At 43.8% G+C, this 22,768-nt stretch overlaps 1 protein-coding gene across 2 annotated transcripts in view; it reads left to right on the top strand.

The window, feature by feature from the left end:
• Positions 1-22,768, top strand: part of NACC1 (nucleus accumbens associated 1) — a 60,174-nt gene that overhangs the window by 16,959 nt on the left and 20,447 nt on the right. The window contains exon 3 of one of the 2 annotated variants that reach the window (XM_073622734.1): positions 3,433-4,386. In XM_073622734.1, the coding sequence (XP_073478835.1) occupies positions 3,483-4,386 (904 nt within the window). In that variant the 5' untranslated portion in view covers positions 3,433-3,482. The remainder of the gene's footprint in view (positions 1-3,432; positions 4,387-22,768) is intronic. The other variant, XM_073622736.1, reaches the window with a different exon arrangement.

Below are 22,768 nucleotides of genomic sequence, written 5' to 3' on the forward strand. Positions count from 1 at the left end.
CTTCAACCCGATAGAACACTTTTGGGATGAATTAGAGCAGAGACTGTGAGCCAGGCCTTCTCGTCCAACATCAGTACCTAACCTCACAAATTTGCTTCTGGAAGAATGGTCAAACGTTCCCATAGACACACTCCTAAACCTTGTGGACGGCCTTCCCAGAAGAGTTGAAGCTGTTATAGCTGTAAAGGGTGGTCCAACTCAATATTGAACCCTACGGACTAAGACTGGGATGCCATTAAATTTAATGAGCGTTTAAAGGCAGGCGTCCCAATACTTTTGGTAATATAGTGTATGTATGTGCCATACCTGTGGTATCCTCTAGAACAGGAGTCTCCAAACTTTCCAAACAAAGGACCAATTTACTGTCTTTCAGGCAGACTGTAGCCATTGGGAGTAGAAAATGCCCCAGCATTGGTTTTAATGGGAGAAATATTGCCTCGTTGTTGGTATGAATGGGAGGAATAATGCCCCAATCATTGTGTCAGTGGGAGGAATGGTACCCATCGTTGGTGTCAATTGGAGGAAAAGTGTTCTGAGGGCAAAGTTAAAGGCAAGTAAAGGGCTGCATCTCGCCCCTAGGCCACAGTTTGAAGACCACTGCTCTAGAAGCTGGAAATCCGTGTAGTGGGCACAGCTAATACAGTGCTGCCCGCTTCAGGGTCACGTGCCAAGCAGGGTGGATTTGATTTAAATCAAGTTGATTTTAAATCATAATTTTTAAAGAGCAACTGTCATCTCTGTCACCCGCAGAGGCTCCTCCTCTGACCCGCTGTTGACTCACCGACAGTTCTATTCACTTTAATGGGACGGCTGGTGATGAGTCAGTGACACAACAAGGTGAGGGACAAGGCGGCAGCAGGTGATTGGATGCCCGCTAACAGACGCTGCCATGATGGATCTGAAATGACAGGTGCTTTTCAAATATAAGAACTTATTCTTGCTGGTATTTAGAATCTTTAAAGCAGAGGTCCAACCTAAAATAAATAAAAAAAAAAAATTACATAACATTCTGCAAAAGATCTATAAAAAAAATGTGAAAAAAAAAAATTTTTTTATTTTTTTACTTACCAAAAATGGCTGTTGCTAGGCAGTCTTCCTAATCTGCCTCTTCTGCGGCGCTGTTCCGTCACTTCCTCCTCTTCGGCGAGCTGCCCCGTTGCCTTCTGGGACCTGTGTGTGTCCCAGAAATCGACAGGGCCATTCACAAAGCGCCGCGCGACTCGTGCATGTGCAGTAGGAAACGGGCAATGAAGCTGTAAGGCTCCGCTGCCTGTTTCCCTTCGTTAAGATGGCGGCGCCGGCACCCGATCCGATGGACGGATCAGCCTCGGGGGGGCCGACATCGCGGGCGCCCTGGACAGGTAAGTGTCCTTATTAAAAGTCAGCAGCTACAGTGTTTGTAGCTGCTGACTTTAAAAAACAAAAACAAAATCGCGGCTGGAAGACCGCTTTAATATTTGCAAACAAAATGAAGGTTTCCTGTTTAGAATAATAAGCTGTCAGGTTAGTAAAACAGCGATATCAGAACCGATTCAATCATACAGTTTGTTTTGCAAATCTATGTACACTACAATGGCATAAAGGAATATTCCTGAACTTTTGTTTTATCTCATGGTTACTATGACATTGTATGAATGCATCAACGCAGTGCATGTTATCTCAGCTTGCAGAGCTTGGATTCATTGAATGAGTTTATCAAAAATGTAAATATTGCAGAATATACAGCCTCATGCTACATAGATAAGCTCCATTTCATGCTGAATAAATTAAATTATTAATGTATCTTAAATAGAAAACTATCTTTTAGATAGATTTTTACTCCAAAAGCGTGTTATCAAAATAAATTTGATAAAAATCTAATTAAATAAAAAAACTTCTATTTTTTTTTTTTCATTAATTTATATCCACCCTGGTGTCAAGTAGCTGTCCTGCTGCTTAGTGAACGCAGGAGGTGGCACTGGCACCATTCAGAAAATATTTAGCATTTTCCTAGTGATTGCAAAATGTAGTCTGATTGGACGAGATGAAGATGGTGACATCACTACATGGTCCCTCCACCTTCTTCAATTAGATTTATTAAGATGTTGCAAACTGCCCTTGAATGGCGCCCATCCTAGTGAGCAACATGTGTTCAAAAAGCTAGAGGAGATTACTGGAGGTGCCTATTGCAGTGATTTCCATCTTCCACGGGAATCCCACAGGTCTGCTATATATATATTTGCACCAACGTAACTATGTGAAAACGCCACGCCTACACTTCAGCTTTAATTAAGCAAAGTTCCACTTTTAAAGAATTAGTGCAGAAGATGATATTTCAGTTTGTCCTATACTGAAGGGTTTAATCACCTAACAGTTTCTCTAATCTTTTGGGGACTGGTGAGGTTTTTTTTTTTTTTTTTTTAATTGTGACTGCGACATTGCGGCGGACAGATCAGACACTTTTGACACTATTTTGGGACCATTGTCATTTATACAACGATCAATGCTATAAAAATGCACTGATTACTGTGTAAATGTCACTGGCAGGAAAGGGGTTAAACACTAGGGGGCGATCAAGGGGTTAACTGTGTTCCCTCAGCGTGTTCTAACTGTAGGGGGGATGGGCTCACTAGAACATGGCAGATCACTACTCCTGATGACAGGGAGCAGTAGATCCCTGTCGTGTTGCTAGGCAGAACAGGGAAATGCCTTGTTTACATAGACCTCTCCCCGTTCTGCCTCTCTGTGCCACAATTGCGGGCCACTGCCCGCTAGCCGTGGATGACGCAGTGACATATGGGTACATTGTTTTGTGCACCCGTGCCACTTTGCCGACGTATATAGGCGTGAGCCGATCGGCAAGTGGTTAAAATATCAATTCTGGGTAGAATGGATATTTAAATTTTTAAATGAGTTGTAAAGGCAGAAGTTTTTTTTTTCATCTTGATGCATTCTATGTATTAAAAAACCTTGTGTGTAGCAGCCTCCCCAGTACCCCCCCAATTACCTACCTGAGCCCCATCTCTCTCCAGCGATGTCCATGAGTGTCTAAGCCGTTCGGGACAATCCTCCTGATTGGCTGAGACACAGCAGCAGCGCCATTGGCTCCCTCAGCTGTCAATCAAATTCAGTCAGCCAATCAAGGGAGAGAGGGGGCGGGATCAGGGCTCCATGTCTGAATGGATACACAGAGCTCTGACTCGGGTGTCCCCATAGAGAGCTGCTGGCGGAGGGGGCACTCAATAGGAGGGAGGGGCCAGGAGCAGCAAAGAGGGACCCGAGAAGAGGAAGATCGGGGCTGCTCTGTGCAACTGCACAGAGGAGGTAAGTATAAAATGTTTTTTATTTAAAAAAAAAAAAGAAAAAATGAGACTTTACAATCACTTTAAAGTGACTTATTTTGTTTGTTATCCTTTAACATCCATTGTCTTTCCTTTCTTCTGTGTCCTTTAGCCTCTGTATCCTCCCCCTCCGTCTGTCTCTTCCCACCTTCGCTTGTCATCATGTCTCAGACTCTGCAAATGGAGATTCCCAACTTTGGGAACAGCATTCTGGAATGCTTGAACGAGCAACGCCTCCAGGGTTTGTACTGTGATGTCTCTGTGGTGGTCCGCGGTCACCAGTTTAAAGCCCACCGGGCCGTCCTGGCTGCCAGCAGCTCTTATTTCAGAGACCTGTTCCACAACAGCAAGAACCCAGTGGTGGAGTTACCCGGTTCTGTCCAGCCGCAGTCTTTCCAGCAGATCCTGAGCTTCTGTTACACCGGACGGCTCAGCATGAATGTAGGAGACCAGTTCCTGCTTATGTACACGGCTGGCTTCCTGCAGATCCAGGAGATCATGGAAAAGGGAACAGAGTTCTTCCTGAAGGTCAGCTCACCCAGCTGTGACTCTCAGGGTCTCCATCCTGAAGAAACTCCCAGTTCTGAGCCACCAAGCCCCGCCACAACAGCAGCAGTTGCAGCAGCGGGCACGGTTATGGTGCCTCTGTCCTCATCTACATCTTACAACACTTCACGGCCTCCCCGGGTTAAGACGGAGAGCCAGGAGTCAGAAGCCGTTCAGTGCACCCCTGTGGCCAAGAGACTGTGGGATGGGGGACAGAAAGATGCAGGAGGAGCCAATAGGAAGGTGGCACGTTTTTCCCAAGGAGCCGGTACTGGACCTGGTGGGCCATCAGGGGCAGCAGGAACGGCTGCAATGGGTTCGGAGAGGACCAGCCCAGGAACATCCAGCGCATACACAAGTGATAGCCCAGGGTCTTACCACAATGAGGAGGATGAAGAAGAGGAGGTTGCAGAGGATGGGACAGAAGAACAGTACCGGCAAATCTGCAACATGTATACAATGTACAGCATGATGAACGTCAACCAGGCCGGTGAGAGAGCCAATGGTGGCATCAGTAGCGGTATGTGTGATTTTGGTTATGGTTGATCTTCGTGTGATGTATGTGCTTAAGAACAGAGGCAAAAGTCTTTTTTTGGTCTTTAACAGACATTTTAGTTTCTTCTGAAATATGTATTATTTATGACTCCAAGATTTCGGGGGGGGGGTACTAAAACGGTTAAAGATCAATAATATATATTGGAAATTGGAAAAGGGTAATTTCCTCTACAGATTCTCCAGGTCTAAAAATTAACTTGAGATGAAAATGACACAGTTGTCAGAGTATATATAAAGGCCTTAAGGGTAGAGGTGCACCGAATGGAAACTGAAACTAAACTTGGGTACTGGAAATTCAGGATGCACTTGGCTGAAAACCGACAATAGAAAAATGACAATTTAAAAAAAAAAATATGTATTTTTATATAATTTTATTGTATTCAACTTTTTAATTGATATCATGAATTTAAATGAATATGTATTTATTATCGGCACCTTTTTAGCGCAAGAAAAGCTCAAGAAAAATGCATCCCTTTTAAATTCTGGTTGGCTGCTCTTCCTTTGTGGTGTTAAAAAAATCTTGCTTGCTGCAATCTTGGTCAGTTAAAAAAAAAAAAAAACACACCAAAAACGCACTTCCCTGTTGAAATGCATTGAAAACACAGCAAGAACGCATCAATAATGCACCTGTTACTTTTTTTTATATGGTTTTTGAGTCACATGACCTATGAAAAACACACCATAAGCTAGGGCTGGGGGAAAAAAATCGATTTGAATCGAGTTCAGAGGTCAAATCAATTCAGAATTTTAGCAAATCGATTTCGTTTTAGATTTTTTTTTTTTTTTTTTTTTTTCACCAGGACCGGCTCTGACACCGCGCCGGTCCTGAGGAGCTGCGGGCAGGAGTTTTTAGGCGAGGCTGAAGCCACGGCCTCACCTAAAAACTCCTGCCCGCAGCTCCTCAGGACCGACACGGTCTCCAAAAAAAAAAAACTCGATTTGAATCATGAATCGAGGTGTGTGTTTGTTTGTTTTTTTGTTTTTTTTTTTTTTTTGTTTTTTTTGTTTGTTCTTTTTTTTTTCTTTTTTTTTTCTTTTTTTTGAGAAAATCGCCCAGCTCTACCATAAGCACAGAAAAATCGCAGGAAAATCATGCACGTTTTCTGCACCATTATTGGCACCTTTTTCTTTATGGGCAAATTTATTGCTTGTGGTCTCCATGCAGATGATCTTTTCCCCATTAATAACCTACCATGCCTTGTTCTTACCCGGTGTCTGTGTGGAGGAAGCCATCTTGGTATTGGCAGGGCCACCAGATGACTAGTGGGGTTGTGAACCTGAAGCAGCTGGGGAGATGTAGGAAGCAAGGATCCAGATGTAGGAAGCAAGGATCCACAGAATAAAATGAAGTATAAACAGGGAGAGCCTTGCACTGCAGATCCTCAGGTACAGCTTCCTCTTTAGCAAGCAGAACAGTGATGCACACTCACCAAAAGTGCACTACCATTTTATTTTCAGTGATAACACCCTTTTTTGTTTTTTGTTTTTTTTTTTTTGCGATATGGCAGATAGTATTTTTAGGAAAATTAACATTTCTGTGTTTTGTAGAATATAGCGGATCTTCTCTGTTTTAAGTGCAGGTCTACTTTAAAGCCCATTTGAAGTCACAGAAATTGGGGTATAGAGTGTTAGACGTTGTACTAACAATCTCCATTTTGATAGTTTTGCCCCATTATAATATTATATCCAACAAATCGCATCTAGGCATGTTCAACAGTAAGATCAAAAAACAGAAGGGGGCCAAGTAGAAAAATGTTGCAACAATCGATAGATATGACTATGCATAAGGGTAGAAAGTATAAATCATCTGAAGACAGTAGGGAGGTTTGAATGAAGAGCACCTCTCCATTTGGAGCAGGGGGCCTTGAAATGGTAATATTACCCCAAGTATAAACTGATGGTGACATACGTCCTGTGGACAAAAGACATGATGGAAACCGTGGAACATAATGGAAAACGTCCTCATTCTACTAGCCCCCCCCCCCCGAGTAAGGTCGAGAGCTATGTGCAGGCGGGATACTAATTTTTTGTTGAGGTTAAGACTGTGCAGGACAGTCAAGTTCCTCCACCCCAAACTCGCTCAGCCTTGTCTTTATGGACCTTGCTTTGTGCACTGGTCCTAATCATTTGGTGGAGGGGGGATTATGGTGTGGGGTTGTTTTTAAGGGGTTGGGCTTGGCCCCTTAGTTCCAGTGAAGGAAAATCTTAGACCCCCTTTCACACTGGGGCTGCCCGTGCGTTAGCGCTGTTTAAGCAGCGCTTTTCGGCCTCTAGCGGGGAACTTTTAACTCCAAAAAAGGGGTTAAAAACACCCGTGTTGTGGTGCTTCTGAATCACTGCCCTTCATTGCAATGGGCAGGGACACAAACCGCCCCAAGGATGCTGCTTGCAGAACTTTTCCTAATGTCCCGCAAGCGCACCGCCCCAGTGTGAAAGCACTCGGGCTTTCACATTCAGGCGGCATGGGAGGCAGTTTTCAGGCGCTATTTCTAGCGCTAAAACGCCTGAAAACTGCCTCGGTGTGAAAGGGGTCTTAAGGCGTCAGCATACCAAGACATTTGGACAATTTCATACTTCAACTTTGTAACTTTGTGGGAAACGTTTGGGGATGGCCCCTTCCTGTTCTAACATGACTGTGCACCAGTGCACAAAGCAAGGTCCATAAAGACATGGATGAGCGAGTTTGGGGGGGGGGGGGGGGGGGGACTTGACTGGCCTGCACAGAATCCTGGCCTCAACCTGATAGAATACCTTTGGGATGAATTAGAGCTGAGACTGCAAGCCAGGCCTTCTCGTCCACATCAGTGCTTGACCTCAAAAATGCGCTTCTGGAAGGATGGTCAAACATTCCCATAGACACACTCCTAAAGCTTGTGGACAGCCTTCCCAGAAGATGGGAGCTGTTATAGCTGCAAAGGTTGGGCCAACTCAATATTGAACCCTACAGACTAAGGCGGGGATGCCATTAAAGTTCATGTGTGTGTAAAGGCAGGCGTCCCAATACTTTTGGTAATATAGTGCATTTGCTGCATGTAGGCTATATTATTCCCAGCCAGATGTATCTGCCATATATAGGGACCAACATTCCTGAGTTCTCCAAAATTGATCAAGTTTAGCTGAAAGTTTTTACAGCACCATCATCTGATACCATTTTTGACCAAGCTAATGTTGGAGCTCTATGTGGATTTGGCCATACCAAATCCTACCAGTCCAGCTCCTAGTTTTGTTATTTTTTATTTTTATTGTTATTTCAAATGAAATTGGTTATGTTTTCCTTCCCATGATTGAGTAAATCAGTGATATGGATGGTTCATATGCCCCATATGTGCTTTCCATGCATCAGGAGTGGTGTTGATGCCACTGATTGTTGTATGTTTTATAGTTTTTTGGTCTTAGAGTTTGCATGTGTAGAGGCAAACAAGTGTCAGGAGCTAGGTAGTCCAAGTGACAAAAAATTAATGTTTTATATATAGTTGTGCTCATAAGTTTACATACCCTGGCAGAATTTATGATTTCTTGGCCATTTTTCAGAGAATAACACAAAAACTTTTCTTTTACTCATGGTTAGTGTTTATTATCAGTCAACTGTGTTTACTCTTTTTAAGTCATAATGGCAACAGAAACTACACAAATGACCCTGATCAAAAGTTTACATACCCCAGTTCTTAATACCGTGTATTGCCCCCTTTAACATCAATGACAGCTTGAAGTCTTTTGTGGTATTTGTGGATGAGGCTCTCTATCTTCTCAGATGGTAAAGCTGCCCATTCCTCTTGGTAAAAAGCCTCCAGTTCCTGTAAATTCTTGGGCTGTGTTGCATGAACTGCACATTTGAGATCTCCCCAGAGTGGCTCAATGATATTGAGGTCAGGAGACTGAGATGGCCACTCCAGAACCTTCACTTTATTCTGCTGTAGTCAATGACAGGTCAACTTGGCCTTGTGTTTTGGATCATTGCCATGTTGGAATGTCCAAGTACGTCCCATGTGCAGCTTCCTGGCTGACGAATGCAAATGTTCTTCCAGTATTTTTTGATAACATACTGCATTCATTGCCAACAATTTTAGACAGATTTCCTGTGCCTTTTTATAGGTCACACATCAGCGATCCACCTCCGTGTTTCACAGTAGGAATGGTGTACCTTTCATCATAGGCCTCGTTGACTCCTCTCCAATTGAAGCGTTTATGGTTGTGGCCAAACAGCTAAATTTTGGTCTCATCACTCCAAATGACTTTGTGCCAGAAGGTTTGAGGCTTTTCTCTGTGCTGTTTGGCATGTATTGTAAGCGGGATACTTTGTGGCATTTGTGTAGTAATGGCTTTCTTCTGGCGAATCGACCATCTTTCTTCAAGTGCCTCCTTATTGTGCATCTTGAGGCTCCATGCACACTGGAGCTCATAAACGGCCATTTTTTTGGAGTTTGGGCATTTTTTTTTAACAGCCCATAACCTCCACTCTTGATATCCTATGTGTCCATGCATACATGGACGTTTTTTTAGCTTTTATCAGCAGTGGAGTTTATGGGCTGTTCTCTGAACGCCATAAAATCGCGTTCAATGTGCCGTTTTTCTGACCAAAAAAAAGGCCAAACACCGATAGACACGTGTTAATTAGCATTCGGCGTTATATTTTTTTCAATGCATTGTGGGAGTTTGGGAATGCATTGTGGGATTCTTGGAGTGTCCCCTGTGCATTTTTATTAAAAACGCCCATAAACCGCACATAAACGCTAGTACAAAACACTGTTGGAAGCAAGCTTTTCAACCAGCGTTTTCTGCCAGCAATCTGGCATCCAGGAAAAGCTTTTTTGAGCTCCAGTGTGCATGGAGCCTGAAACGGCCACACCGCATGTTTTCAGAGAGTCTCACCTGAAGTTATTTGTGGCTTTTTCTTTGGATCCAGAACAATTTTCCTGGCAGTTGTGGCTGAAATTTTAGTTGGTCTACCTGACCGTGGTTTGGTTTCAACAGAACCCCTCATTTTGCACTTCTTGATTAGAATTTGAACACTGCTGATTGGCATTCTCAATTCCTTGGATATCTTTTTATATCCCTTTCCTGTTTTTATACAGTTCAACTAACTTTTCCCGCAGATCCTTTGACAAATCTTTTTTGTTTTCCCCATGACTCAGAATCCAGAAACGTCAGTGCAGCACTGGATGAAAGATGCAAAGGTCTGTCAGGAGTCCAGAAACTCACTGACCTTTATATATGTATGTGTGTGTGTGTGTGTGTGTGTGTGTGTATATACACACACACACACACACACACACACACACACACACACACACACTGCAAGTAAACAGATCACAGGTGAGGATGCTTACATTTTAATAGCCATTCAAACCCCTTTTGTGTCAACTTGTGTTCATGTTATCAGACCAAAATCACCAGGGTATGTAAACTTTTGATCAGGGTCATTTGGGTAGTTTCTGTTGCCATTATGATTTAAAAACAGGAAACACAGTTGATTGATAATAAATGGCTTCAGCCAAACACTAACCATGAGTGAAAGAAATTTTTTCGTGTTCTCATTCATATTCTCTGAAAAATTGCCAAAAAATCATACATTTTATGAGCACAACTGTATATCCCTAATCTGTTGTTTGTCACCTTGGACCATTAACTATGCATGTACCATATAACTTTATAAAGTTGCGCTATTTGAATATATAAAACATGAAAAAAAATAAACACAAGTCCACAAGTGAGGTATTCTAGTAGAGTTTCACTGCTATCCACCACCTTGGAGTGTGATCCTGTGCATCAACACCACCACTTAAGGCTGAAAGGCTCGCCTACCAAATTATGTGGACCTCTCATTACAAAAGGTCATAAACACTTGTGGCTCCATACCCAGCCAGGGTCTTCAAAGTTGGAACATCAATCCTCCCAACACTATTATCATTTTGAGTTCCCCAAAACTGAAAAGGCTCCACATTGTGTCAAATCCCAAAATTTACTATACATACCGTATATACTCGAGTATAAGTTGTTCCGAATATAAGTCGAGGCCCTAATTTACCACAAAAAAATGGGAAAAACGTATTGACCCGAGTATAAGACGAGGGTGAGAAATGCACAGCTACTGTAAGTGGAATAGAGGGTCAACAATGCCCATTTGCAGCCTCACTGTGCCCATTTGCAGCCATAGGTCCCCTGAACTTCAAACTCGGTAAAGTGTTCCTATATGCCCCCTAGCTGCAGCCAAAATTTGGGGTCTCTGAACCCAAAGTGTCCCGAAATGACATTGCTGCAGATGGACACACTTGACTGACTTTGGGGCCACGTATCTCGGGGCCACTTAGGGCTAGGAACCCCAAATTTGGTGTGCATACCCAGAGTATCACCATAAAATATCCAAAGCTGGGATTTCTAGCACCAAGTGGCCCTGAGATACAGGGCCCCAAAAATCGGTTCAGAAGATGTCAAGCACTTTTCTGCAGCAAAGAATGACATTTTCCGAACCTATTTTGGGGCCCCGTATCTCGGGGCCACTTGGTGCTAGGAACCTCAGCTTTGGATATGTTATGGTACCAGGTCCACTGTGTTTGCACACCAAACTTGGGGTTCCTAACACCAAGTGGCCCTGATATACGGGGCCCCAAAGTCAGTTCAGAAAATGTCAAGCACTTTTCTGCAGCAAAGAATGACATTTTCCAAACCGATTTTGGGGCCCCGTATCTCGGGGGCACTTGGTGCTAGGAACCCCATCACCAAGTGGCCCTGATATATGGGGCCCCAAAGTAGGTTCGGAAAATGAAATTTTTTGCTGCAGAAAAGTGCTTGACTCGAGTATAAGTCGAGGGGGGTACTTTCAGCACAAAAAAATGTGCTGAAAAACTCAACTTATACTCGAGTATATATGGTATATAAAAGGCTGCACTTACAAGATAGATGCAAATAAAGCGCCTTAATTTGTAAGCGTAGGCCGGCACACATACACAAAACTGTTCCTTCCAGGACACTAGCGTAACAATGACGTCAGCATGTCGCTCCACTCAGACCTGGGGGCTATGTTAGTGTGACCCATCCCCCCCCCCCCACTGATTCAATTGCAGTGATCTCTGATTACTGCAAGCACCATTTATACACTAGAAAATAGTAAAAACCTTCGCGCCAGTGGTGTCGATAGCAGATAATATATATGAATTACATATACTAGTGATACATCTAGTAAGAAAACATTCCCAACAATAAAGAAAATTTGTGGAAATATATAAACAATCAGTGTAAGCTGCTCCCCAATTTTTGAATAATCAAAAAAATAGATAATCAAAAAAAGGAATGTTAGGAAGATAGGGGGCGCTAGATACCATATTATTCAAGTGCTCTAAATAAATAAATCTCCTGCATTACCAAAAAAATGGAAATGTAAGAAAGCTAGGGGGCGCTAGATACCATACTATTCAAGTGCTTTAAATAAATAAATCTCCTGCATTACCAAAAAAATGAAAAACATAATAATGACAAATCATAATTAGATTACACATTGAAGTGCCCACAATAGTGAAAAAAATATATAGTGATTGATTGTCCACATAAAAAAGTGATTTGAAGTGGTTGAAGTGATATCTTTCAATAATATCCCAATCTTGTTGCTGTAAACAAAAGGTTTTCCATCACCAAAGGAAAATAAGAAAAGGAAAACACCTCGAAGTAGTAGATATCTGCTTACCAGATACCAATGACTCCTTTAGTTAAAAAGAGAGTCACTAGCGCTTGTGCAGGGTTGTGCCTGCTCACATGGATGGCCGGACTGTGGTTGGTATTATAGGCATGGATCGTTCCCGTCAAGCTCATTCAAGATAGGATAAGGATACATAGGAAACAAAAACAGTCTCCATAGCGTAAAACCATTTATTAAAAAAGTAAACCAAATTAAAAAGCCAAATGGCCGCTTACATTGGTGGGTGCCTACCCGGCACTGGGGCTGCTTGCATGTCAGGGTGACTTCGCAGTCAGAAAAAGCCTTTCATGTCTCCTCCACGCTGGCGTGCGTTCCAGCTTACACAGGGGGGCAGCCAAAGGATCCGGATGTTGTTGGGTGATAGGACATGTGACCACGTGGTCACATGTCCTATCACCCAACAACATCCGGATCCTTTGGCTGCCCCCCTGTGTAAGCTGGAACGCACGCCAGCGTGGAGGAGACATGAAAGGCTTTTTCTGACTGCGAAGTCACCCTGACATGCAAGCAGCCCCAGTGCCGGGTAGGCACCCACCAATGTAAGCGGCCATTTGGCTTTTTAATTTGTTTACTTTTTAAATAAATGGTTTTACGCTATGGAGACTGTTTTTGTTTCCTATGTATCCTTATCCTATCTTGAATGAGCTTGACGGGAACGATCCATGCCTATAATACCAACCACAGTCCGGCCATCCATGTGAGCAGGCACAACCCTGCACAAGCGCTAGTGACTCTCTTTTTAACTAAAGGAGTCATTGGTATCTGGTAAGCAGATATCTACTATTTCGAGGTGTTTTCCTTTTCTTATTTTCCTTTGGTGATGGAAAACCTTTTGTTTACAGCAACAAGATTGGGATATTATTGAAAGATATCACTTCAACCACTTCAAATCACTTTTTTATGTGGACAATCAATCACTATATATTTTTTTCACTATTGTGGGCACTTCAATGTGTAATCTAATTATGATTTGTCATTATTATGTTTTTCATTTTTTTGGTAATGCAGGAGATTTATTTATTTAAAGCACTTGAATAGTATGGTATCTAGCGCCCCCTAGCTTTCTTACATTTCCATTTTTTTGGTAATGCAGGAGATTTATTTATTTAGAGCACTTGAATAATATGGTATCTAGCGCCCCCTATCTTCCTTACATACCATTTATACACTGACAGCACAGCGCTGATGCCAGGTATGACATAACACTCTCCACCTCGTCCCATCAGATAATGTTTTGCAATGATTCAGAAAAAGCAAAGTATTGTCTGAATGGTGCCCATACCCAGCGGCTTACCTCTTGTGTTCAGAACGCAGCAGGACAGCCTCTCGGCACAGGAAGCAAGTGGAAATAACTGGAGTAGCGGTGTCTACTTCATTAATTTCCAGATTCCTGGAGCATCGGCCAGGTATGGTATATACAGAGATACATTGGTCCACTTTGGACCAATGTAACTATGTATAAAATACTGTAGAAGGAAGAGTATTCCCACGCTGCCTAAAAGGCAAGGATACAATCCAGCAAACACCGAATGGATCAACCAGAAAAAAACATGTAATATAATCAAAATCAATATGTGGTATTGCGCTCTAGGTAGTGCATAAAGCTTCGTTCCACCCAAAAATGGAACTTCCACTTTAAGTGAAGGTGACCCCCTGACATGCCACATTTGGCATGTAATTTTTTTGGGGGGGTGGGAGAGCGGAAACCCTCTTTTTACAGGGTTGCAGCTTCCACTTCCTCCTGGGGCACCGCAAGTAAGATCACCCCAAACCCCCCCCCTTCTCGGCAATCATCTGGGACACGTCACAGGTCCCAGATGATTGCCTGGCAAATCGCAGCGCAGCTCGTGCATGTGCAGAGGGTACCTGGCTGTGAAGCCACAGCCGGGCGTCCACAGTGACCATGCTGGCGCCGCAGAGAAGAGGGGGAGACGAGCGGGGCTTCGTTCCCCCGCATCGCTGGACCCTGGGACAGCTAAGTGTCTGAGGTAAGAGGTAAAAGGTAAGAACTCTTTAAATTGATATAGCATACATAATATCCCTAATCATAAACATAAAGTGCACAAGGGCAATCAATATAAAGTGCAAGTGCTAAACATAGTCACACAAATAAATATTGCGTGAAAGTCAATGCAAGAATGAAAATACATGTATATATAATTAATGGGTGAAGTTCTTGGTAGTATAAAAAAAAGTCCTTAAAACAGTGAAATAAGATGGTGGCCGCTATACAAAATAGCAGTTGGTGCAAATCCAAAAACAGGCAATAAGGAATCTTCAGTGTCAATTACACCTCTATGTAAGGTGGTCCCTTACCTTACTGCTGTAAGGTAACAGCATGAGAAGATACTACCATGACAAGGTATTCCAAATTCCTGCCACGGCCAGTGAGGTCCAATGGAATGGAGGTCCAAATCATAAGGTAAGTTTAAAAAAGGTACGTTTTATTAAAACAAGGAGCTGAATGTACTCACATTTAAAACAAACAAGCAAAACACAGCACCACGAGCGGCGAGCTCGCAACCTGATGTCACTTCGGGTGCCTATCCGTTCCAATGCGTAGCGTCACGATCACGTGACTTCATCAGGGATAGAAGATGGGCTTTGGAAGTGTTCTTAAATAGCAATGTGAGTAGGCATAGACAAGTGGCTATTCTCTTGTAGCCGCACGTCCATATACAGTATAGTGGCCTTTTTTTGTGGATATTTGTAGCGGTTATACAAGCTGCAACGTCCCTATAGTTCAGCTGGCTTCTTACAATCACAGCGACTCTCAAGGCACTGTGAATGAAATAGTGGCAAAATCAATGGAAGACATCTGATAGAACCCCAAATACAGACAAAAATATATAGGTATAAAACAGTTAATAGTTATACCGGGCGGCCATTTTCTTGGGAGTCCCAAGGGGTAGTAAACTAATACGGCGGACTTTTTTTTTTTTTTTTTTTATGCTACCAAGAACTTCACCCATGATTTATATACATGTATTTTCATTCTTACATTAACTTTCACGCAATATTTATTTGTGTGACTATGTTTAGCACTTGCACTTTATATTGATTGCCCTTGTGCACTTTATGTTTATGATTAGGGATATTATGTATGCTATATCAATTTAAGCACTACCTAGAGCGCAATACCACATATTGATTTTGGTTTTATGTTTAAAATCAATATACTTGGAATTCAGCTTTAACCACTTCAAGTCCAGGGCATCATATGTTTTCCTACGGGCAGGAAGTGGAGAAATCTGGATGAAGCCGCCAGCTATAGGCATCGTCCAGATATCTTTGTTTTCAGCCGGCGATTCCCTCTCTCGTAAAAGCATCCTAGTGGCTGACGAGCTACTAGATTGCTTTTAGAAGCAGTGGGAAGAGATGTCCTCCACCGCCCAACAGCGCCTCTCTGAGATCTCCTGTGCGATTGGGGAGCCGGAGATCCGATCCGACCCGGCCGCTGGTTACCATAGCGCTGGCCCTGAGCTGGATGATACCCAGCCATATCTATGATTCTGGGAGGCTGGAAGTGACATCATGACATCACTTCCAGCTCTAGCAGATTTAAACACTGCCATTCCTCCCCGGAAAGCAGGGATCAAATATATATATATATTCCAAAGGGTGAGGTGCACGTCAGTCTTAGTTGGTTGTGCTAAGCAATCGAGCCTTCCCACAGGCTTCAATATAGAAAAAGTTCAAAAGATGGGATTGCTGCACAAACAGTTTATTTAGAAAAGTTTCTTCAAAAGGACATCAACATGACATCCAAAAATCAGGCATACATGATATGTAAATGTTTTTGGGCTTTTGTAGATCACGCCCTTGTTCAGAGAGTCATGCCTACCAAATGATTATACATACAGTAATATATAGTCCACAATCAATTAATCAATTTAACAATCAAAGTGAACAATATATTTTAAAGCATCTACATCCTCTCATTCTCGCGAGCAGAAGCAAACGCATACGTAGTTTGAACCTGCATATGTAAACGGTGTTCGCATCACACAGGTATCAGCACAAATTTTATAGCGAGAGCAATAATTCTAGCGCTAGGCCTCCTTTAAACTGGTAACCTGTAAAAAAAAAAAAAAAAAAAAAAAAATGTAAACTGTCACCTATGGAGATTTTTTTTATTACTGTAGTTTGGCCCCATTCCACGAGCGTGCGCAGTTTCAAAGCGTGACATGTTGGGTATCTATTTACTCAGTATAACATCATCTTTTATACCTTACTATAATTGAGTTTTATATTTTGTTTTTTGCATTAAAATTAAAGTGCATTTTTTCCCAAAAAATTGCATTTGAAAAATAGTTGCACAAATACCGTGTGACATAAAATATTACAGAGACCATTATTTTATTCTCTAGGGTCTCTACTAAATAATAATGTTTGGGGGGTTCTGAGTTATTTAGAAGCCAAAGAAATTATGATTTTTACATGTAGGAAAGAAATGCCAGAATTGGCCTGGTAGGGAAGTGGTTAGGAATATGATATACTACCATGCATGATGGCAAGCAAAATCAAAATGTAATGTGGGTTTATATACACTTAAAGTGTATTTCCAATTTTGCAGCAAAATTGAGATAATGCTTACCTTATTATTTGCAAGTCCCATGTCCCAATTCACATACCAGCCGCTGTTCTGTCAGTGTGTAAGTCGGTCTCACCGTCAGAAGCCGGCTGTGCATGCTCAGCTGACTGTCTCCCGATCAGCGCTCTCAGCCAATGGCAGAGCGTGCTGATTGGAGTGTTCTGGCTGGGGCTTTCCCCTGTCAGAACACAACAGCTCAGTGGGGGAGATCACTGGACTAACCTTGTGTGGTTAGTACAGCGGCTCCTGACCAGAGCTGTCAGGTTTGCACGAAAATAAAACCCTTTAATGTGTACAAGGCTTTAGCATTTCTTTAGTTCTTTTGTGAGTGTACCAGACCAGGGCTTGACAAATATGCTTTGAATCTAGGAGCCAGCTTAAAAAGTTAGAAGCCAGTTTCCCCCAACCCCCCCCCCCCCCCCCAGCATAAATCCTATTCCCTAAATACCCACTTCTAGCATAACCCCCCCCCCCCCCCCCAATCTCTCCTTCTAGTACAAATCCCCAAAATCTCCCCTCCTAGCACAAATCCCTCCCCAATTCACCCCCACTAGCACAAATCTTCTCCAAATCCTTCCAATCTTACAGGTGGGAACTACAGGAGTAGTGAGGAGGTGCAGGCTCTCTGTGCTCCCCCCACTTCTGTCATAACAGAGCTCTAGATTGCATCTGAATGGTACACAGCTGGATTACACCCCCCCCCCCCATCTCCTCCAAAGACTGCTCATCTCCCAGAAATTAGGTAGGCGGCGGGTAATTAAGCCGTGCACCGTTCGAGCTAAGAGGGATCCTGTGTAATCTGCTGTATGGAGGAGTGCTCCACTGATAGGATGGGAGAGAGCACAGAGAAGCCCGCACCTTCTCCTGACTCTCTCTGACGCTGACACTTCTCCTGTCCCCTGCCCCTTGTCCCAGTCCTGAGTGCGGGGATTGGGGGAGAAGATCGGGTGGGTGGACTGGCAGGACGTGGTTTCCGGTCGCAGTGACGACTTGGCCCTTTCATTTGTCAAGCCCTGGAGTGTACTTTTTTTTTTTTTTTTTTTTTCCTGGCTTTGTTCAAATATCATAGCTAAACTAGTAATCGCACATGATCAGAAAATGCTTTGATTGGTTTCCTATGGTCAGTGGCTCACCACGGATACGGGGGACTGGAGCCGTCGGAGGCTCACCACGGCTAGTGGGGACTGGAGCCATGGGAGGCGCACCATGACTAGTGAGGACTGGAGCTGAGCGAGGCTCACCACTACTACTGTTGACTGGAGCCGTGGGAGGCTCCCCACGGTTAGTGGGGACTGGAGCCGTGGGAGGCTCCCGCTCCCCACGGTTAGTGGGGACTGGAGCCGTGGGAGGCTCCCCACGGTTAGTGGGGACTGGAGCCGTGGGAGGCTCCCCACGGTTAGTGGGGACTGGAGCCGTGGGAGGCTCCCCACGGTTAGTGGGGACTGGAGCCGTGGGAGGCTCCCCACGGTTAGTGGGGACTGGAGCCGTGGGAGGCTCCCCACGGTTAGTGGGGACTGGTGCCGTGGGAGGCTCCCCACGGTTAGTGGGGACTGGTGCCGTGGGAGGCTCACCACGGTTAGTGGGGACTGGAGCCGTGGGAGGCTCACCACTGTTAGTGGGGACTGGTGCCGTGGGAGGCTCACCACGGTTAGTGGGGACTGGAGCCGTGGGAGGCTCACCACTGTTAGTGGGGACTGGTGCCGTGGGAGGCTCACCACGGTTAGTGGGGACTGGAGCCGTGGGAGGCTCACCACGGTTAGTGGGGACTGGAGCCGTGGGAGGCTCACCACGGTTAGTGGGGACTGGAGCCGTGGGAGGCTCACCACGGTTAGTGGGGACTGGAGCCGTGGGAGGCTCACCACGGTTAGTGGGGACTGGAGCCGTGGGAGGCTCACCACGGTTAGTGGGGACTGGAGCCGTGGGAGGCTCACCACGGTTAGTGGGGACTGGAGCCGTGGGAGGCTCACCACGGTTAGTGGGGACTGGAGCCGTGGGAGGCTCACCACGGTTAGTGGGGACTGGAGCCGTGGGAGGCTCACCACGGTTAGTGGGGACTGGAGCCGTGGGAGGCTCACCACGGTTAGTGGGGACTGGAGCCGTGGGAGGCTCACCACGGTTAGTGGGGACTGGAGCCGTGGGAGGCTCACCACGGTTAGTGGGGACTGGAGGCACAACATGGTTGGTGGGGACTGGAGCCTTTGGAGGAGCACCATGGTTAGCGGGGACCGGAGCCGTCAGTGGCTCCCCTGGAGCTCTAGGTGACCTCTTGGTTTGACAGCGGGGGCTTTGCATAATGTCAGCAGTGTGAACTTAGTTTAACATTCTTCATAGCATGTTGCATTGTGCAGGGGAACCTTAATTTCCTAATTGTGGAGGTGGAAAGTGTTATCTTGATCTTGAAATTTTGCCATTGCGTATAGATGTGACTTGATGGTTTCTAGGTGTTCAGTGTTCACCATTGATTATTGCCTTGGTGTGTGTCTGTGTTAACTATTGTCTCCCTGTTTATGAGTGTATATTTTATAGTCTTATCTAACCTACTACACCAGCCAATCAGATTCTAACGTTTATTCTCCAACAGGGTGAGTTTGGATCTGTTCGGTTGCTGAAAGTTAGGTTGATAAATGAGTGCATGTATTCAAAGTGTGCATTAAGGGCTCATGCACACTGCAGCTCAAACAAAATAGCTGCTTTTACAGGAGTTTGAGCTTATATTTCTGTGCCAAAAGCTTGAAGAAGCTTGTACTTTTTTTGTGCTCTTTTGCATGTTTTTATTGAGATTCTTTGAGCTTTTTTGAGCATAAGCGTTTTATTTTTTCACAAACCTTACCCTCATAATATTATTATTATTATTATTTAATAATAATTTTTTTTTTTTTTGTACGTTTTCAAGCTTTTTTTTGAGCTTTTTCAGGGATTTAGGCATCTTTTCTGCTCAACAGCTCCCCTCAAGAACATGAGTTTGAGCGTTTTTTTTTCTGCCTGTAAACTCCTAAAAAAAAAAAAAAGCCCTAGTGTACATGGACACATTAGCTAACATGGAGGGGAGTTTCCAGGCAGAAGAAAATGAGAGCTGGAAAAACTCAAAAGCCTATAGGAGCTGCTTCTTTGAGATGCAGTGTGCATGAGCCCTAAGTGTGTGCCTGTGTGGTCATTATTGTCTATATGTGTACACAATTGCTAGATATGTTGGCGGTCTCTGACTTTAGGTGTGTGGTTTGGAGGTTGTCTACTCTGGTGTATTTTTTTGGAGGCAACTATTGCTTAAAGGCCAAGTTCACCTTTGGTCACTTTTTTTTTTCGCCTCTAAATTCCAGCTCCCCTATGTACCAGTATAGCATTAATGTACTTATTTTGCAAAAATAAAACCACTTTCATGAATGTTCTCTTCAAGGATGTTTAAAAACCCTGCTCCATTACTTCTGCCTTACTTCCTGGACAGACCTTAGGTCATGACTCAGGAAGGAGTTGACAAGCTGATCTCATTAGCACACACCCTGTTACGTCAGATTAGGTGACCCGTCAGATTTCGTAAACGGAAGTTACGTTCCATCACGGCCATCTTGGTACACCCCGCACTCGGCCACATTAAGCCTACAGTCTGACGTCACCAAGCGGACATCTTTTTACACTCACCGGAGTCTTGCATTTCGCACTTATTTTTAACAGTAAACTGAGCTTATATCGTGAAATACAGTATTTAGAACTCTGTGACACTGTTTTGATGTTCAATTTTAAAAGCAGCGGCATGCCTGCTGATCTCACACCTATGATAATCTCACAGAAGACTGCCGCTTTTAAAATTCTACATCAAAACAGTGTCACGGACTTCTAAATACTGTATTTCACGATATAAGATCAGTTTATTGGTAAAAATAAGTGTGAAATGCAAGACTTCGGTGCGTGTAAAAAGATGTTCACTTGGCGACTTCAGACTTTTAGGCTTAATGCGGTTGAGTGCGGGGTGTATCAAGATGGCCGTGACGGAACGTCACTTCTGTTACAAGATTTGACAGGTCGCCTAATCTGACGGAACATACCCTGCATCATCCACCCTCAGCTGGTCAACTCCTTCCTGTGTCATTACCTAAAGTCTGTCAGTCTGTCTAGAAAGTAAGGCAGAAGTAATGGAGCAGGGTTTTTCAACAATCATGAAGAGAGTGAGGTAAGTGTGGGTAGAATAAATGGAAATCGGTTTTATTTTTGCAAAATAAGTACATTAACCCCTTCAGATCTACTTTGCCGGGAGGCCGTCAATAGACGCCCTCCCCTTTGCACGCTCCCTGCGCGCCCCCTGCAGGGCGCGTGCTATGATCACTGAGTCAGCGAGACTCGGGTGATCACAGATCGGAGTAAGGGGTCAATCCTGGCCCCTTACCATGTGATCAGCTGTCAGCCAATGACAGCCAATCCAGTACATATACGTGCCAGCAATCGGTGCCACCTATCAATGCCCACCAATCAGTGCCACCCATCACTGCCGCCCATCAGTGCCCACCAGTGCAGCCTCACCAGTGCCCACCAGTGCAGCCTCACCAGTGCCCACCAGTGCAGCCTCACCAGTGCCCACCAGTGCAGCCTCACCAGTGCCCACCAGTGCAGCCTCACCAGTGCCCACCAGTGCAGCCTCATCAGTGTACATCAATGAAGGAGAAAAATTACCTGTTTGCAAAATTTATTAACAAAATATAAAATGGTTTTGTATTTTTTTTTTTTTTTTTTGTTTTTTTAATTTCGGTCTTTTTAAACATTTAAAAAAAAAAACAAAAAAACCCAGAGGTGATCAAATACCACCAAAAGAAAGCTCTATTTGTGGGGGAATAAAATGATAAAAATGTCATTTGGGTACAGTGTAGTATGACCGCGCAATTGTCGTTCAAAGAGTGACAGTGCTAAAAGCTGAAAATTGGTCCGGGCAGGAGGGGGGTTTAGGTGCCCAGTAAGCAAGTGGTTAATGCTATATTGGTACATGGGGGGGGGGGGGGGGGGGGTGCTGGAATTTCGAAAAGGAAAAAAACAGTGAACTTAGTCTTTAACTGTCCCTCCAAAAAAAAAGAAAAAAAAAAAGAAAAAAAGCTTATTGCCCGGCTTTCATTCTGACCCTCTGGTTTCAATCCTTTGAGCCACTGACCCTAGAACAAGGTGTTTGACCGTTCCTGGACTTTCCTGGTCTGAAAACCTGTTCCATATCAGTTGCTAAAAGGATTGAGGAGATTGAGGAGCGGTTCATCCCCAACAGCCAGGCAGCTAGCATTTTTAAGATATATAGAAATAGTCTCCATTTTTTTTTTTTTTTTTTTTTTTTAATAGTTCACAACCAATTCCAGTTTTTAAGTTTCTTGTTGCTTTGGGAGTACAGATGTTGATGTTGTATTTTCCAGACTGTGTGATTGTGTTATCTATAGATATATTGCGTCATATGGTACCGCCTTTGACAAAGTTACATGGTTTGCTTATTTCTCGAAGTGAAAAGAATAATCAGGCCACAAAATAGAAAGTTTTCAGTGTTTAGTAGATGTTGGGCAGTTCTTATCTCATTGGCACTCTTGGTGAGCTGTCTATGTTGAGTTCCTGAGTCCGCACACCTGTTGTGCCCATTGTGAGGGACCTTCATCATTCCTGCTGGATTTTTATTTATTTTATATTGTAAAAAATGTAATGTGAGGAGTTGAAACACACAAAGTTGGTTGGGAATACCTAAACCTCTGAGATGGACAGGAACCTTATTCTGCTGCCTTTAACCACTTGACCTCCAGAAGTTTTACCTCCCTTCATGACCAGGCCATTTTTTTGTTTTTTGGGACTGCGTTACTTCAACTGACAATTGCGCGGTCATGCAACGCTGTACACAAATTCAATTCTATATCATTTTTTTTCCCCACAAGCAGAGCTGTCTTTTGGTGGTATTTGATCACCACTGTTTTTTTTTTTTTTTTTGTCTATAAACAAATAAAATAAATAAATTAGTGCTGCACGATTCTGGCTAAAATGGGAATCATGATTTTTTTTTCTGCTTAAAATAAAGATCACGATTCTCACGGCGTAACCTCATCTTTTACATTA

This window comes from Aquarana catesbeiana, linkage group LG03 (assembly GCF_042186555.1).
Source record: "Aquarana catesbeiana isolate 2022-GZ linkage group LG03, ASM4218655v1, whole genome shotgun sequence".
Taxonomy (NCBI): domain Eukaryota; kingdom Metazoa; phylum Chordata; class Amphibia; order Anura; family Ranidae; genus Aquarana; species Aquarana catesbeiana.